The sequence below is a fragment of the Cetorhinus maximus genome, chromosome 1 (genome assembly GCF_964194155.1).
Source record: "Cetorhinus maximus chromosome 1, sCetMax3.hap1.1, whole genome shotgun sequence".
NCBI classification, from domain to species: Eukaryota; Metazoa; Chordata; class Chondrichthyes; order Lamniformes; family Cetorhinidae; genus Cetorhinus; species Cetorhinus maximus.
In genome coordinates this window covers 249111654-249128730 of record NC_135879.1, presented here as the reverse complement: position 1 = coordinate 249128730, position 17077 = coordinate 249111654, and the positions used below count along the sequence as shown (strand labels likewise).

The 17077-nt window shown below is 48.2% G+C and overlaps 1 protein-coding gene across 1 annotated transcript in view; it reads right to left on the bottom strand.

The window, feature by feature from the left end:
• The window catches only part of LOC144680358 (disintegrin and metalloproteinase domain-containing protein 12-like), a 972827-nt gene that overhangs the window by 481406 nt on the left and 474344 nt on the right, over positions 1-17077 (bottom strand). Inside the window, exon 2 of the mRNA XM_078541354.1 lies at positions 13074-13183. Within this exon, the coding sequence (XP_078397480.1) occupies positions 13074-13183 (110 nt within the window). The remainder of the gene's footprint in view (positions 1-13073; positions 13184-17077) is intronic.

The window sequence follows — 17077 nt, the reverse complement described above, 5'->3', positions numbered from 1 at the left end:
CTGCACCTGCATGCTTACCTTCAGCGACTGGTGTACAAGGACACCCAGGTCTCGTTGAACATTCCCATCTCTCAATTTATAGCCATTCAGATAATAATCTGCCTTCCTGTTTTTGCTACCAAAGTGGATAACCTCACATTTATCCACATTATACTGCATCTGCCATGCATTTGCCCACTCACTCAGCTTGTCCAAATCACAATGAAGCATCTCTGCATCCTCCTCACAGCTCACCCTCCCACCCAGCTTTGTGTCATCTGCAAATTTGGAGATATTACATTTAGTTCCCTCATCTAAATCGTTAATATATATTGTGAATAACTGGGGTCCCAGCACCGATCCCTACGGTACCCCACTAGTCACTGCCTGCCATCCGGAAAAAGATCCGTTTATTCCTACTCTTTGTTTCCTGTCTGCAGGTCACAGGTGGAGGGTGCGGTTGACTGCTCTCATGTGGTGCTCAGGTCTCCGTCACTACACTCAGTGGACTTCATCAACCGCAAGGGTTTCCACTCACTGAACGTTCAGCTGGTGTGCAACCACCAGAAACGCATCTTGCAGGTATGAGCGCCGTTTCCAGGGAGTGTGCATGATGCCTTCACCAAGTCGCTCGCAGATCCCTGTGGTCTTCCAGGGTCCACAGAGGCTCCAGGGTTGGTTCCTTGGGGACAAGGGCTACCCGCAGAGGCTGTCGCTGGTGACACCCGTGCGGCGGCCTCAGACTGCAGCAGGGCGACGCTACAATGAGGCTCATGCAGCAGCTCACAACTTGGTTAGAGCTTTGTCCACTGCAGAGAGAACACTGTGGCTGCCTTGCTGCATACAGATGGCATTTCTGGTGGTTTGCAGAAGCATTAGTAGTAAATAGTATATGTGGGGTCAGTGGCGTAGTGGTAATGTTAGAGGCCCAGCCTAATGCTCTGGGGATACAGCAGCTGGTGGAAGTTAAATTCAATTCATTAATTAAACTGAAATCAGATTGTCATAAAAACCCATCTGGTTCACTAGATTGAGGAAAGAAATCTGACGGGCTTACCTGGTCTGGCCTAATCATAAATATCCTCTGACGTAACCTAGCAAGTATTCAGTTATACCAGACCATGGCAGAAGAGTCAAAGAGGAATGAAACCAAACCAATCACCCACCATCGACCTAGGCACCAGAAATGAAAATGGCACACTGTGCTCACACTGTGCTCACCCTGTGCTCACACTGTGCTCACACTGTGCTCACCCTGTGCTCACACTGTGCTCACACTGTACTCACACTGTGCTCACACTGTAATCACACTGTGCTCACACGGTACTCACACTGTGCTCATACTGTGCTCATACTGTACTCACACTGTGCTCACACTGTGCTCACACTGTGCTCATACTGTGCTCATACTGTGCTCATACTGTACTCACACTGTGCTCACACTGTACTCACACTGTGCTCACACTGTGCTCACACTGTGCTCATACTGTGCTCATACTGTACTCACACTGTGCTCATACTGTGCTCACACTGTGCTCACACTGTGCTCACCCTGTGCTCACACTGTGCTCACACTGTGCTCACACTGTGCTCATACTGTGCTCATACTGTACTCACACTGTGCTCACACTGTGCTCATACTGTGCTCATACTGTACTCACATTGTGCTCACACTGTGCTCACACTGTGCTCATACTGTGCTCATACTGTGCTCATACTGTGCTCACACTGTGCTCACACTGTGCTCATACTGTGCTCACACTGTACTCACACTGTGCTCATACTGTGCTCACATTGTACTCACACTGTGCTCACACTGTGCTCATACTGTGCTCACACTGTGCTCATACTGTGCTCACACTGTGCTCATACTGTGCTCACACTGTGCTCATATTGTTCTCATACTGTGCTCACACTGTGCTCACACTGTGCTCACACTGTGCTCATACTGTGCTCACACTGTGCTCATACTATGCTCACACTGTGCTCACACTGTACTCACACTGTGCTCATACTATGCTCACACTGTGCTCACCCTGTGCTCACACTGTGCTCACACTGTGCTCACACTGTGCTCATATTGTTCTCATACTGTGCTCACACTGTGCTCATACTGTGCTCACACTGTGCTCATATTGTGTTCATACTGTGCTCATACTGTACTCACACTGTGCTCACACTGTGCTCATATTGTTCTCATACTGTGCTCACACTGTGCTCATACTGTGCTCACACTGTGCTCATATTGTTCTCATACTGTGCTCACACTGTGCTCACACTGTGCTCACACTGTGCTCATACTGTGCTCACACTGTGCTCACACTGTGCTCACACTGTGCTCATACTGTGCTCACACTGTACTCATACTGTGCTCACACTGTGCTCATACTATGCTCACACTGTGCTCACAATGTACTCACACTGTGCTCATACTATGCTCACACTGTGCTCACACTGTGCTCACACTGTGCACACATTGTTCTCATACTGTGCTCACACTGTGCTCACACTGTGCTCACACTGTGCTCATATTGTGCTCATACTGTGCTCACACTGTGCTCATACTGCGCTCACACTGTGCTCATATTGTGCTCATACTGTGCTCACACTGTACTCACACTGTGCTCACACTGTGCTCACATTGTTCTCATACTGTGCTCACACTGTGCTCATACTGTGCTCACACTGTGCTCATATTGTTCTCATACTCTGCTCACACTGTGCTCACACTGTGCTCATACTGTGCTCATACTGTACTCACACTGTGCTCACACTGTGCTCATACTGTGCTCATACTGCACTCACACTGTGCTCACACTGTGCTCACACTGTGCTCATACTGTGCTCATACTGTGCTCATACTGTGCTCACACTGTGCTCACACTGTGCTCATACTGTGCTCACACTGTACTCACACTGTGCTCATACTGTGCTCACACTGTACTCACACTGTGCTCACACTGTGCTCATACTGTGCTCACACTGTGCTCATACTGTGCTCACACTGTGCTCATACTGTGCTCACACTGTGTTCATATTGTTCTCATACTGTGCTCACACTGTGCTCACACTGTGCTCACACTGTGCTCATACTGTGCTCACACTGTGCTCACACTGTGCTCATACTATGCTCACACTGTGCTCACACTGTACTCACACTGTGCTCATACTATGCTCACACTGTGCTCACCCTGTGCTCACACTGTGCTCACACTGTGCTCACACTGTGCTCATATTGTTCTCATACTGTGCTCACACTGTGCTCATACTGTGCTCACACTGTGCTCATATTGTGCTCATACTGTGCTCACACTGTACTCACACTGTGCTCACACTGTGCTCATATTGTTCTCATACTGTGCTCACACTGTGCTCATACTGTGCTCACACTGTGCTCATATTGTTCTCATACTGTGCTCACACTGTGCTCACACTGTGCTCACACTGTGCTCATACTGTGCTCACACTGTGCTCACACTGTGCTCACACTGTGCTCATACTGTGCTCACACTGTGCTCACACTGTACTCATACTGTGCTCACACTGTGCTCATACTATGCTCACACTGTGCTCACACTGTACTCACACTGTGCTCACACTGTGCTCACACTGTGCTCACATTGTTCTCATACTGTGCTCACACTGTGCTCACACTGTGCTCATTTTGTGCTCATACTGTGCTCACACTGTGCTCATACTGTGCTCACACTGTGCTCATATTGTGTTCATACTGTGCTCACACTGTACTCACACTGTGCTCACACTGTGCTCACATTGTTCTCATACTGTGCTCACACTGTGCTCATACTGTGCTCACACTGTGCTCATATTGTTCTCATACTGTGCTCACAATGTGCTCACACTGTGCTCACACTGTGCTCACACTTTGCTCATACTGTGCTCACACTGTGCTCACACTGTGCTCACACTGTGCTCATACTATGCTCACACTGTGCTCACACTGTACTCACACTGTGCTCATACTATGCTCACACTGTGCTCACCCTGTGCTCACACTGTGCTCACACTGTGCTCACACTGTGCTCATATTGTTCTCATACTGTGCTCACACTGTGCTCACACTGTGCTCACACTGTGCTCACACTGTACTCATACTGTGCTCACACTGTGCTAACACTGTGCTCATACTATGCTCACACTGTGCTCACACTGTACTCACACTGTGCTCATACTATGCTCACACTGTGCTCACCCTGTGCTCACACTGTGCTCACACTGTGCTCATATTGTTCTCATACTGTGCTCACACTGTGCTCACACTGTGCTCACACTGTGCTCATATTGTGCTCATACTGTGCTCACACTGTACTCACACTGTGCTCACACTGTGCTCATATTGTTCTCATACTGTGCTCACATTGTGCTCACACTGTGCTCATACTGTGCTCACACTGTGCTCACAGTGCTCATATTGTTCTCACACTGTGCTCACACTGTGCTCACACTGTACTCATACTGTGCTCACACTGTGCTCACACTGTGCTCACACTGTGCTCATACTATGCTCACACTGTGCTCACACTGTACTCACACTGTGCTCATACTATGCTAACACTGTGCTCACCCTGTGCTCACACTGTGCTCACACTGTGCTCATATTGTTCTCATACTGTGCTCACACTGTGCTCACACTGTGCTCACACTGTGCTCACACTGTACTCATACTGTGCTCACACTGTGCTCATATTGTTCTCATACTGTGCTCACACTGTGCTCACACTGTGCTCACACTGTGCTCATACTGTGCTCACACTGTGCTCACACTGTGCTCACACTGTGCTCATACTGTGCTCACACTCTGCTCACACTGTGCTCACACTGTACTCATACAGTGCTCACACTGTGCTCACACTGTGCTCATACTATGCTCACACTGTGCTCACACTGTACTCACACTGTGCTCATACTATGCTCACACTGTGCTCACACTGTGCTCACATGTGCTCATATTGTGCTCATACTGTGCTCACACTGTGCTCATACTGTGCTCACACTGTGCTCATATTGTTCTCATACTGTGCTCACACTGTGCTCACACTGTGCTCACACTGTGCTCATACTGTGCTCACACTGTGCTCACACTGTGCTCACACTGTGCTCATACTGTGCTCACACTGTGCTCACACTGTGCTCACACTGTACTCATACTGTGCTCACACTGTGCTCACACTTTGCTCATACTATGCTCACACTGTGCTCACACTGTACTCACACTGTGCTCATACTATGCTCACACTGTGCTCACACTGTGCTCACACTGTGCTCACATTGTTCTCATACTGTGCTCACACTGTGCTCACACTGTGCTCACACTGTGCTCATATTGTGCTCATACTGTGCTCACACTGTGCTCATACTGTGCTCACACTGTGCTCATATTGTGCTCATACTGTGCTCACACTGTACTCACACTGTGCTCACACTGTGCTCACATTGTTCTCATACTGTGCTCACACTGTGCTCATACTGTGCTCACACTGTGCTCATATTGTTCTCATACTGTGCTCACACTGTGCTCACACTGTGCTCACACTGTACTCATACTGTGCTCACACTGTGCTCACACTGTGCTCATACTATGCTCACACTGTGCTCACACTGTGCTCATATTGTTCTCATACTGTGCTCACACTGTGCTCACACTGTGCTCATATTGTGCTCATACTGTGCTCACACTGTGCTCACACTGTACTCACACTGTGCTCACACTGTGCTCATATTGTTCTCATATTGTTCTCACACTGTGCTCACACTGTGCTCATACTGTGCTCACACTGTGCTCATACTGTGCTCAGTCACACTGTGCTCACGCTGTGCTCACACTGTGCTCACACTGTGCTCACACTGCGCTCACACTTTGCTCACTGTGCTCATACTGTGCTCACACGGTGCTCACAGTGCTCATATTGTTCTCACACTGTGCTCACACTGTGCTCACACTGTGCTCATACTGTGCTCACACTGTGCTCATACTGTGCTCAGTCACACTGTGCTCACGCTGTGCTCACACTGTGCTCACGCTGTGCTCACACTGTGCTTACACTGAGCTCACACTGCGCTCACACTGCGCTCACACTGTGCTCACACTTTGTTCACTGTGCTCACCCTGTGCTCATACTGTGCTCACACTGAGCTCACACTGTGCTCACACGGTGCTCACACTGCGCTCACACTGTACTCACACTGTGCTTATATTGTGCTCATACTGTGCTCACACTGTGCTCACCCTGTGCTCACACTGTGCTCACACTGTGCTCACACTGGGCTCACACTGTGCTCATACTGTGCTCACACTGTACTCACACTGCGCTCACACTGCGTTCACACTGTGCTCACACTTTGCTCACACTGTGCTCACACTGTGCTCATACTGTGCTCACCCTGCGCTCACACTGTACTCACACTGCGCTCATACTGTGCTCACACTGCGCTCACACTGTGCTCATACTGGGCTCACACTGTACTCACACTGTGCTCATACTGGGCTCACATTGTGCACACCCTGTGCTCACACTGTACTCACACTGTGCTCACACTGCGTTTACACTTTGCTCACAGTGTTCACACTGCACTCACACTGTGCTCACGCTGTGCTCACACTCACACTGTTCTCACACTGTGCTCATACTGTGCTCACACGGTGCTCACACTGTGCTCACACTGTACTCACACTGTGCTCACACTGTGCTCATACTGTGCTCACACTGTACTCACCCTGTGCTCACACTGTGCTCACACTGTGCTCAACCTGTGCTCACACTGTACTCACACTGTGCTTACATTGTGCTCATACTGAGCTCACACTGTATTCACACTGCGCTCACACTGTGCTCACACTTTGCTCACACTGTGTTCACACTGCGCTCACACTGTGCTCACACTGAGCTCACACTGTGCTCACACTGTGCTCATACTGTGCTCACACTGTGCTCAGTCACACTGTGCTCACGCTGTGCTCACACTGTACTCACCCTGTGCTCACACTGTGCTTACACTGAGCTCACACTGTACTCACACTGCGCTCACACTGTGCTCACACTTTGCTCACACTGTGCTCACCCTGTGCTCATACTGTGCTCACACTGAGCTCACACTGTGCTCACACTGTGCTCACACTGTGCTCATACTGTGCTCAGTCACACTGTGCTCATACTGTGCTCACCCTGTGCTCACACTGTGCTTACACTGAGCTCACACTGTGCTTACACTGTGCTCATACTGTGCTCACACTGTGCTCATACTGTGCTCAGTCAACCTGGCAAACATTTGAGGGCTTGTGTAAAATTCTGGAGAGTTGCTCCACAAACTGGTCAAGCAACTGATACAGCCAACTCTCAGGATTATAATTGACAATTTATCCTAAACACCTCTGCTACCATTGCTGGGTATGTTCTGTCCCACTGACAGGGCTGACCCAGCAAAGTCAATGGCACAATGTTATAACATCAGGAGGGAGTTGACATGGCAGTCCTCAACATCGATTCCAGACCCCAAGAAGTCTCATGGTATGAGGTCAAACATGGGCAAGGAAACCTCCTGCTGATTACCACATACCACCCTCCCTCAGCTGATGAATCAGCACTCCTCCACGTTGAACACACCTTGGAAGAATCACTGACGTTAGCAAGCAGCAGCAGCAGAATTGTACTCAATCACAATCTGTAACCTCCAGGCACAGCATAACCCCCACTCTACCATTACCATCAAGCCAGGGGATCAACACTGGTTCAATGAAGAGTGCAAGAGGCCATGCCAGGAGCAGCACTTAAAAACAAGATGCCAACCTGGTGAAGATACAACACAGGGATACTTGTGTGCCAAAGAGTGAAAGCAGGATGTGATAGACAGAGCTAAGCGATCCCACAACCATCCAATCTGATCTAAGCTCTGTAGTCCTTCTAGGTCCAGTCGTGAATGGTGCTGGACAATTAAACAACTTAATGGAGGAGGAGGCTCCACAAATATCCCCATTCTCAATGATGGGGGATCCCAGCACATCAGTGCAAAAGATAAGGCTCATGCATTTACAACAATCTTCAGCCAGATGTGCTTAAATAGACGATCCATCGCAGCCTCCTCCGGAAGTCCCCAGCATCACAGATGCCAGTCTAACTTCCAGCTCCGCTCTCGGTCTCGCTCCTTCTCACGCCCTTTTAACTCCCCAGTTTGCTCTCGATCTCACCCCTTCTCATGCTAATCAAACCCCCGAGCTCCTCTGTCAGTTTTTCTCCTTCTCACGCTCGTGTCAGAATGACTACCCTTGACATCAAGGCAGCATTTGACCGAATGTGACATCAAGGAGCCCTAGCAAAACTGGATTCAATGCCAATCCACGAGTAAACTCTCTGCTGGTTGGAGTCACACCTAGCACAAAGGAAGATGGTTGTGGTTGTTGGAGGTCAGTCACCTCAGCTCCAGGACATCACTGCAGGAGTTCCTCAGGGTAGTGTCCTCGGCCCAACCATCTTCAGCTGCTTCATCAATGACCTTCCTTCCATCATAAGGTCAGAAGTGGGAATGTTCGCTGATGATTGCACAATGTTCAGCACCATTCATGACTCCTCAGATACTGAAACAGTCCATGTTCAAATTCAGTGAGACCTGAACAATATCCAGGCTTGGGTGATCTATTAGGGGAGGTGATGGCGTAGTAGTATTGTCACTGGACTAGTAATCCAGAGACCCAGGGTAATGGTCTGAGGACCTGGGTTCAAATCCTGCCACGGCAATAAAAATCTGGAATTAAAAGTCTAAGTGACTACTGTCAATTGTTGCAAAGACCCACCTGGTTCCCTAATATCCAGTAGGGAAGGAAATCTATCATCCTTAGCTGGTCTCCAGATCCACAGCAATGTGGTTGACTCTTAAATGGCCCAACAAGGCACTCAGTTGTAACAAACCACTAAAAAGGAATGAAACCGGATGGATCACCCGGCATCAACCTCAGCACTGCAAAGTCCTCCTTACTAACATCTGGGGGCTAGTGCTAAAATTGTGAGAGCTGCCTCACAGACAAGTCAAGCAACAGCCTGACATAGTCATCCTCACAGAACCATACCTTACAGATAATGTCCTGGACATCACCATCACCATTGCTGGGTATGTCCCACTGGCGGGATAGACCCAGCAGAGGTGGCAGCACACTGGTATACAGTTGGGAGGGAGTTGCCTGGCAGTCCTCAACATCAACTCTAGACCCCATGGAGTCTCATGGCATCAGATCAAACATGGGCAAGGAAATCTCCTGCTGATTACCACGTACCACTCTCCCTCAGCTAATGAATCAGTGCTCCTCCATGTTGAACATCACTTGGAGGAAGCACTGAGGGTGGCAAGGGCACAGAATGTACTCTGGGTGGGGGACTTCAATGTTCATCACCAACAGTGGCTTGGTAACACTACTACTGACCGAGCCAAGTCCTAAATGACATCGCTGCTAGACTGTGTCTGCAGTAGGTGGTGAGGGAACCAAGAGGGAAAAATATACTTGACCTCGTCCTCACCAACCTGCCTGCCGCAGATGCATCTGTCCATGACATTATCGGTAAGAGTGACCACCACACAGTCCTTGTGGAGACGACGTTCCACCTTCACATTGAGGACACCCTCCATTGTGTTGTGTGGCACTACCATCGTGCTAAATGGGATAGATTTCAAACAGAACTAGCAACTCAAGACTGAACATGAGGCGCTGTGGGCCATCAGCAGCAGCAGAATTGTACTCGAACACAATCTGTAACCTCATGACCCAGCATATCCCCCACTCTACCATTACCATCGAGCCAGGGGATCAACCCTGGTTCAATGAAGAGTGGAGGAGGGCATGCCAGGAGCAGCATCAGGCATACCTAAAAATGAGGAGTCAACCTGGTGAAGCTATAACTCAAGACCACTTGAGTTTCAAACAGCATAAGCAGCAAGTGATAAACAGAGCTAAGTGATCCCACAAACAACAGATCAGATCAAAACTCTGCAGTCCTTCCACATCCAGTCGTGAATGGTGGTGGGCAATTAAAACGCTCACTGGAGGAGGCTCCACAAATATCCCCATCCTCAATGATGGAGGAGCCTAGCACCTCAGTGTAAAAGATAAGGCATTCGCAACAATCTTCAGCCAGAAGTGCTGAGTGGATGATCCACCTTGGCCTGCCCCGGAGCTCCCCAGCATCACAGGTGCCAGTCTTCAGCCAATTCAATTCACTCCACGTGATATCAAGAAATGGCTGAAGGCACTGGATACTGCAAAGGCTATGGGCCCTGACAATATTCCGGTTTTGGTACTGAAGACTTGTGCTCCAGAACTTGCCGCACCCCTAGCCAAGCTGTTCCAGTACAGCTACAATACTGGCATCTACCCGGCTATATGGAAAATTGCCCAGGTATGTCCTGTACACAAAAAGCAGGACAACTATCCCGGCCAATTACCGCTCCATCATTTTACCCTCGATCATCAGTAAAGTAATGGAAGGGGTCATCAACACTGCTATCGAGTAGCACTTTCTTAGCAATAACCTGCTCACTGGTGCCCAGTTTGGGTTCTGCCAGGGCCACTCAGCTCCTGACCTCATTACAGCCTTGGTTCAAATGTGGACAAAAGAGCTGAACTCTCAAGGTGAGGTGAGAGTGACTGCCCTTGACATCAAGGCAGCATTTGACCAAGTGTGGCATCAAGGAGCCCTAGCAAAACTGGAGTTAATGGGGATCAGGGGAAAACTCTCTGCTGGTTGGAGTCATACCTAGCACAAAGGAAGATGGTTGTGGTTGTTGGAGGTCAGTCATCTCAGCTCCAGCACATCACTGCAGGAGTTCCTCAGGGTAGTGTCCTCGGCCCAACCATCTTCAGCTGCTTCATCAATGACCTTCCTTCCATTATAAGCTCAGAAGTGGGGATGTTCGCTGATGATTGCACAATGTTCATCACCATTTGCGACTCCTCAAATACTGAAGCAGTCCATGTCCAAATGCAGCAAGGCCTGGACAATATGCAGCCTGGGTCTGACAAGTGGCAAGTAACATTCACGCCACACAAGTGCCAGGCAACGACCATCTCCAACAAGAGAGAATCCAACCATCGCCCCTTGATGTTCAATGGCATTGCCATCACTGAATCCCCCACTGTCAACATCCTGAGGGTTACCATTGACCAGAAACTGAGCTGGACTAGCCATATAAATACTGTGGCTACAAGAGCAGGTCAGAGGCTAGGAATAGTGCGACGAGTAACTCACCTCCTGACTCCCCAAAGACTGTCCATCATCTACAAGGAGCAAGTCATGATGGAATACTCCTCATTTGCCTGGATGAGTGCAGCTCATCACTCAAGAACAACACTCAAGAAGCTTGATACTGTCCAGGACAAAGCAGCCCAGTTGATTGGCACCACATCCACAAACATTCACTCCCTCCACCATTGACGCACAGTAGCAGCAGAGTGTACCATCTACAAGATGCACCAAGATGCAAATGCACCAAGACTTCTTAGATAGCACCTTCCAAACCCATAGCCACTACCATCTAGAAGGACAAGGGCAGCAGATAGATGGTAACACCATCATCTGGAAGTTCCCCTCCAAGTCACTCACCATCCTGACTTGGAAATATATCACCGTTCCTTCAATATCGCTGGGTCAAAATCCTGGAACTCCCTCCCTAACAGCACTGTGGGTGTACCTACACCATATGGACTGCAGCGGTTCAAGAAGGCAGCTCACCATCACCTTCTCAAGGGCAACTAGGTCTGGGCAACAAATGCTGGCCTAGCCAGCGAAGCCCACATCCTGAAAATGAATATAAAAAAAACCCAGCTCCTTTCTCGGTCTTGATCCTTCTCGGGCTCTTTTAACTCCCCAGCTCCGTTCTCAATCTCGTTCCTTCTCGTGCTCTTCAATCTTCCCAGCTCATCTCGCTCCTTCTCGGGCTCTTCTAACTCCCCAGCTCCTCTCTCACTCTTGGGACTTCTCACGCTCTTTTAACTCCTGTCTCCGCTCTTTGTCTCGCTCCTTCTCACACTGTTCTAACTGTGTACATACAACAGGTAAAGATGGGCAATAAATGCCAGCATCGTCCACATCGCTTGAGCGAATAAAATAAAGCTAGGCAGGCTTTCAAGGTCCAGTTTTTGGATTGGCTGCTGGTTTGTTGTGGGATAGCTGAGAATAGAGGGGTTCAAACCCCACAAATATATCTTCCCATAAGATGCAGAGTGCAGGAGCACCAAAACCGAGCCATGCCAGGTACGGAGACCGTCCATCTGGACGACTGCCTGATCATATCCCATGTGACTGCGACAAACATAAACTCTCCCTCCTCATCCTTCTTGACCTGTATGGAAACTTTGACACTGTTAATGTCCCCATCCTCCTGCACTGTCTGTCCACCACTATCCAGCTGGGTAGGACTGTTTTCGCCTGATACCATTCTTATTGATCTAATCGTAACTTGAGATCAAATTCCTACCACATTTTTGTGCCATATTCAAGAGTGTTTATTTCCAGTTCCATAACATCTGACTTCTCACCTACCTCAGCTCATCTGCTGCTGAAACAGAGCTACTCATACTATCTCCTAACGCACACCAAATTCTGTTCACTGACCTACATTGGCTCCCAGTTAAATATGCCTTGATTTAAATTCTCTTTTTTTTAACTCTCTATGATCTTGCTCTTCCTTATCGCTTGTAATCATGTCCAGCCCCAGAACCCTTTAAGATATCAACGGTTATTCTGCCCTCTTGAGCATTCCTGATTTTAATCGCTCAACCTTCAGCCGCCTGAATCCTAAGCTCTGGAATTTCTTCCGCAAGCTTCTTTCTCTTTACCTTGCATCGCTCCTTTAAGATGCTAGTAAAACCTACCTTTTTAACGACTAGTTTCAGCTGCCCTAATATCGCCTTATGGATCTCGTTGCCTTGTTTTTGCTTTATCCTATACCTGTGAAGCACTTTGGAACATTTTATGAATACAAACCGTTGCTGTTGGATGGATTGAAATGATTGAGATCATTAGACAGGGGTGGCACAACAGGCTGGATTGAGTCAATGCAATCAGACCGTAGAACCCTGTCAGATTAATTACCTGGGGTGGTTTAGCTACACTCCGTTTCTCTTTCCCAGATACAACGTGTGGGAATACAAACTTGTAATCCTTCAGTTCTTCAAGAAGCTTTTTCTGGTGAGATTGGAAACCTGCGGGAAATACAAGGGAAATTTAATGGCATTTCAAAAAAGATTAGTTCATAATACATGCTGCACGGTTATACTCGGGACCATGGGGAGCTGGTGATATTGTGTTAATGTCACTGGAATAACAATCCAAGGAGCCAGGCTAATGCACTGGGGACATGGGTTTAAATATCACCACAGCAGCTGGTGGAATTTCAGTGAAAATGTGTGCCAGCATTGGGGCCTCTCACTGTCAGTACTGGACAACAATGAGATCTCTCAGGACAAGCTCACCACAGCACTGCAAACTACCAGTGTCGCCAGATTCCAACTGGGATCCAAAGCACCAGTCGAACCCAGCTGTGGGTTCACTCAGTGTCACTATTTGCCATCACTGTGATCTCTCAGTGTCACTACGTGCTATCACTGTGATCGCTCAGTGTCACTACGTGCTATCACTGTGATCTATCAGTGTCAATACGTGCTATCACTGTGATCTCTCAGTGTCACTACGTGCTATCACTGTGATCGCTCAGTGTCACTACGTGCTATCACTGTGATCTCTCAGTGTCACTACGTGCTATCACTGTGATCTCTCAGTGTCACTACGTGCTATCACTGTGATCACTCAGTGTCTCTAAGTGCTATCACTGTGATCTCTCAGTGTCACTACGTGCTATCACTGTGATCTCTCAGTGTCACTACGTGCTATCACTGTGATCTCTCAGTGCCACTACGTGCTATCACTGTGATCTCTCAGTGTCACTACGTGCTATCACTGTGATCTCTCAGTGTCACTACGTGCTATCACTGTGATCTCTCAGTGTCTCTATGTGCTATCACTGTGATCTCTCAGTGTCACTACGTGCTATCACTGTGATCTATCAGTGTCACTACGTGCTATCACTGTGATCTCTCAGTGTCACTACGTGTCAGTACTGTGATCTCTCAGTGTCACTACGTGCTATCACTGTGATCTCTCAGTGTCACTACGTGCTATCACCGTGATCTCTCAGTGTCACTACGTGCTATCACTGTGATCTCTCAGTGTCACTACGTGCTATCACTGTGATCTCTCAGTGTCACTACGTGCTATCACTGTGATCTCTCAGTGTCACTACGTGCTATCACTGTGATCTCTCAGTGTCACTACGTGCTATCACTGTGATCACTCAGTGTCTCTAAGTGCTATCACTGTGATCTCTCAGTGTCACTACGTGCTATCACTGTGATCTCTCAGTGTCACTACGTGCTATCACTGTGATCTCTCAGTGCCACTACGTGCTATCACTGTGATCTCTCAGTGTCACTACGTGCTATCACTGTGATCTCTCAGTGTCACTACGTGCTATCACTGTGATCTCTCAGTGTCTCTATGTGCTATCACTGTGATCTCTCAGTGTCACTACGTGCTATCACTGTGATCTATCAGTGTCACTACGTGCTATCACTGTGATCTCTCAGTGTCACTACGTGTCAGTACTGTGATCTCTCAGTGTCACTACGTGCTATCACTGTGATCTCTCAGTGTCACTACGTGCTATCACCGTGATCTCTCAGTGTCACTACGTGCTATCACTGTGATCTCTCAGTGTCACTACGTGCTATCACTGTGATATCTCAGCGTCACTACGTGCTATCACTGTGATCTCTCAGTGTCACTACGTGCTATCACTGTGATCTCTCAGTGTCACTACGTGCTATCACTGTGATCTCTAAGTGTCACTACGTGCTATCACTGTGATCTCTCAGTGTCACTACGTGATATCACTGTGATCTCTCAGTGTCTCTACGTGCTATCACTGTGATCACTCAGTGTCTCTACGTGCTATCACTGTGATCTCTCAGTGTCACTACGTGCTATCACTGTGATCTCTCAGTGTCACTACATGCTATCACTGTGATCTCTCAGTGTCACTACGTGCTATCACTGAGATCTCTCAGTGTCTGCACGTGCTATCACTGTGATCTCTCAGTGCCACTACGTGCTATCACTGTGATCTCTCAGTGTCACTACGTGCTATCACTGTGATCTCTCAGTGTCACTACGTGCTATCACTGTGATCTCTCAGTGTCACTACGTGCTATCACTGTGATCTCTCAGTGTCACTACGTGCTATCACTGTGATCTCTCAGTGTCACTACGTGCTATCACTGTGATCTCTCAGTGTCACTACGTGCTATCACTGTGATCTCTCAGTGTCTCTACGTGCTATCACTGTGATCTCTCAGTGTCACTACGTCCCAGTACTCTGATCTCTCAATGTCACTACGTGCTATCACTGTGATCTCTCAGTGTCACTACGTGCTATCACTGTGATCTCTCAGTGTCACTACGTGCTATCACTGTGATCTCTCAGTGTCACTACGTGCTATCACTGTGATCTCTCAGTGTCACTACGTGCTATCACTGTGATCTCTCAGTGTCACTACGTGCTATCACAGTGATCACTCAGTGTCTCTACGTGCTATCACTGTGATCTCTCAGTGTCACTACGTGCTATCACTGTGATCTCTTAGTGTCACTACGTGCTATCACTGTGATCTCTCAGTGCCACTACGTGCTATCACTGTGATCTCACAGTGTCACTACGTGCTATCACTGTGATCTCTCAGTGTCACTACGTGCTATCACTGTGATCTCTCAGTGTCACTACGTGCTATCACTGTGATCTCTCAGTGTCTCTACGTGCTATCACTGTGATCTCTCAGTGTCACTACGTGCCAGTACGGTGATCTCTCAGTGTCACTACGTGCTATCACTGTGATCTCTCAGTGTCACTACGTGCTATCAATGTGATCTCTCAGTGTCACTACGTGCTATCACTGTGATCTCTCAGTGTCACTACGTGCTATCACTGTGATCTCTCAGTGTCACTACGTGCTATCACTGTGATCTCTCAGTGTCACTATGTGCTATCACTGTGATCTCTCAGTGTCACTACGTGCTATCACTGTGATCACTCAGTGTCTCTACGTGCTATCACTGTGATCTCTCAGTCTCACTACGTGCTATCACTGTGAACTCTCAGTGTCACTATGTGCTATCACTGTGATCTCTCAGTGCCACTACGTGCTATCACTGTGATCTCTCAGTGTCACTACGTGCTATCACTGTGATCTCTCAGTGTCTCTACGTGCTATCACTGTGATCTATCAGTGTCTCTACGTGCTATCACTGTGATCACTCAGTGTCTCTACGTGCTATCACTGTGATCTCTCAGTGTCACTACGTGCTATCACTGTGATCTCTCAGTGTCACTACATGCTATCACTGTGATCTCTCAATGTCACTACATGCTATCACTGAGATCTCTCAGTGTCTGCACGTGCTATCACTGTGATCTCTCAGTGCCACTACGTGCTATCACTGTGATCTCTCAGTGTCACTACGTGCTATCACTGTGATCTCTCAGTGTCACTACGTGCTATCACTGTGATCTCTCAGTGTCACTACGTGCTATCACTGTGATCTCTCAGTGTCACTACGTGCTATCACTGTGATCTCTCAGTGTCACTACGTGCTATCACTGTGATCTCACAATGTCACTACGTGCTACCACTGTGATCTCTCAGTGTCTCTACGTGCTATCACTGTGATCTCTCAGTGTCACTAAGTCCCAGTACTCTGATCTCTCAGTGTCACTACGTGCTATCACTGTGATCTCTCAGTGTCACTATATGCTATCACTGTGATCTCTCAGTGTCACTACGTGCTATCACTGTGATCTCTCAGTGTCACTACGTGCTATCACTGTGATCACTCAGTGTCTCTACGTGCTATCACTGTGATCTCTCAGTGTCACTACGTGCTATCACTGTGATCTCTCAGTGTCACTACGTGCTATCACTGTGATCTCTCAGTGCCACTACGTGCTATCACTGTGATCTCTCAGTGTCACTACGTGCTATCACTGT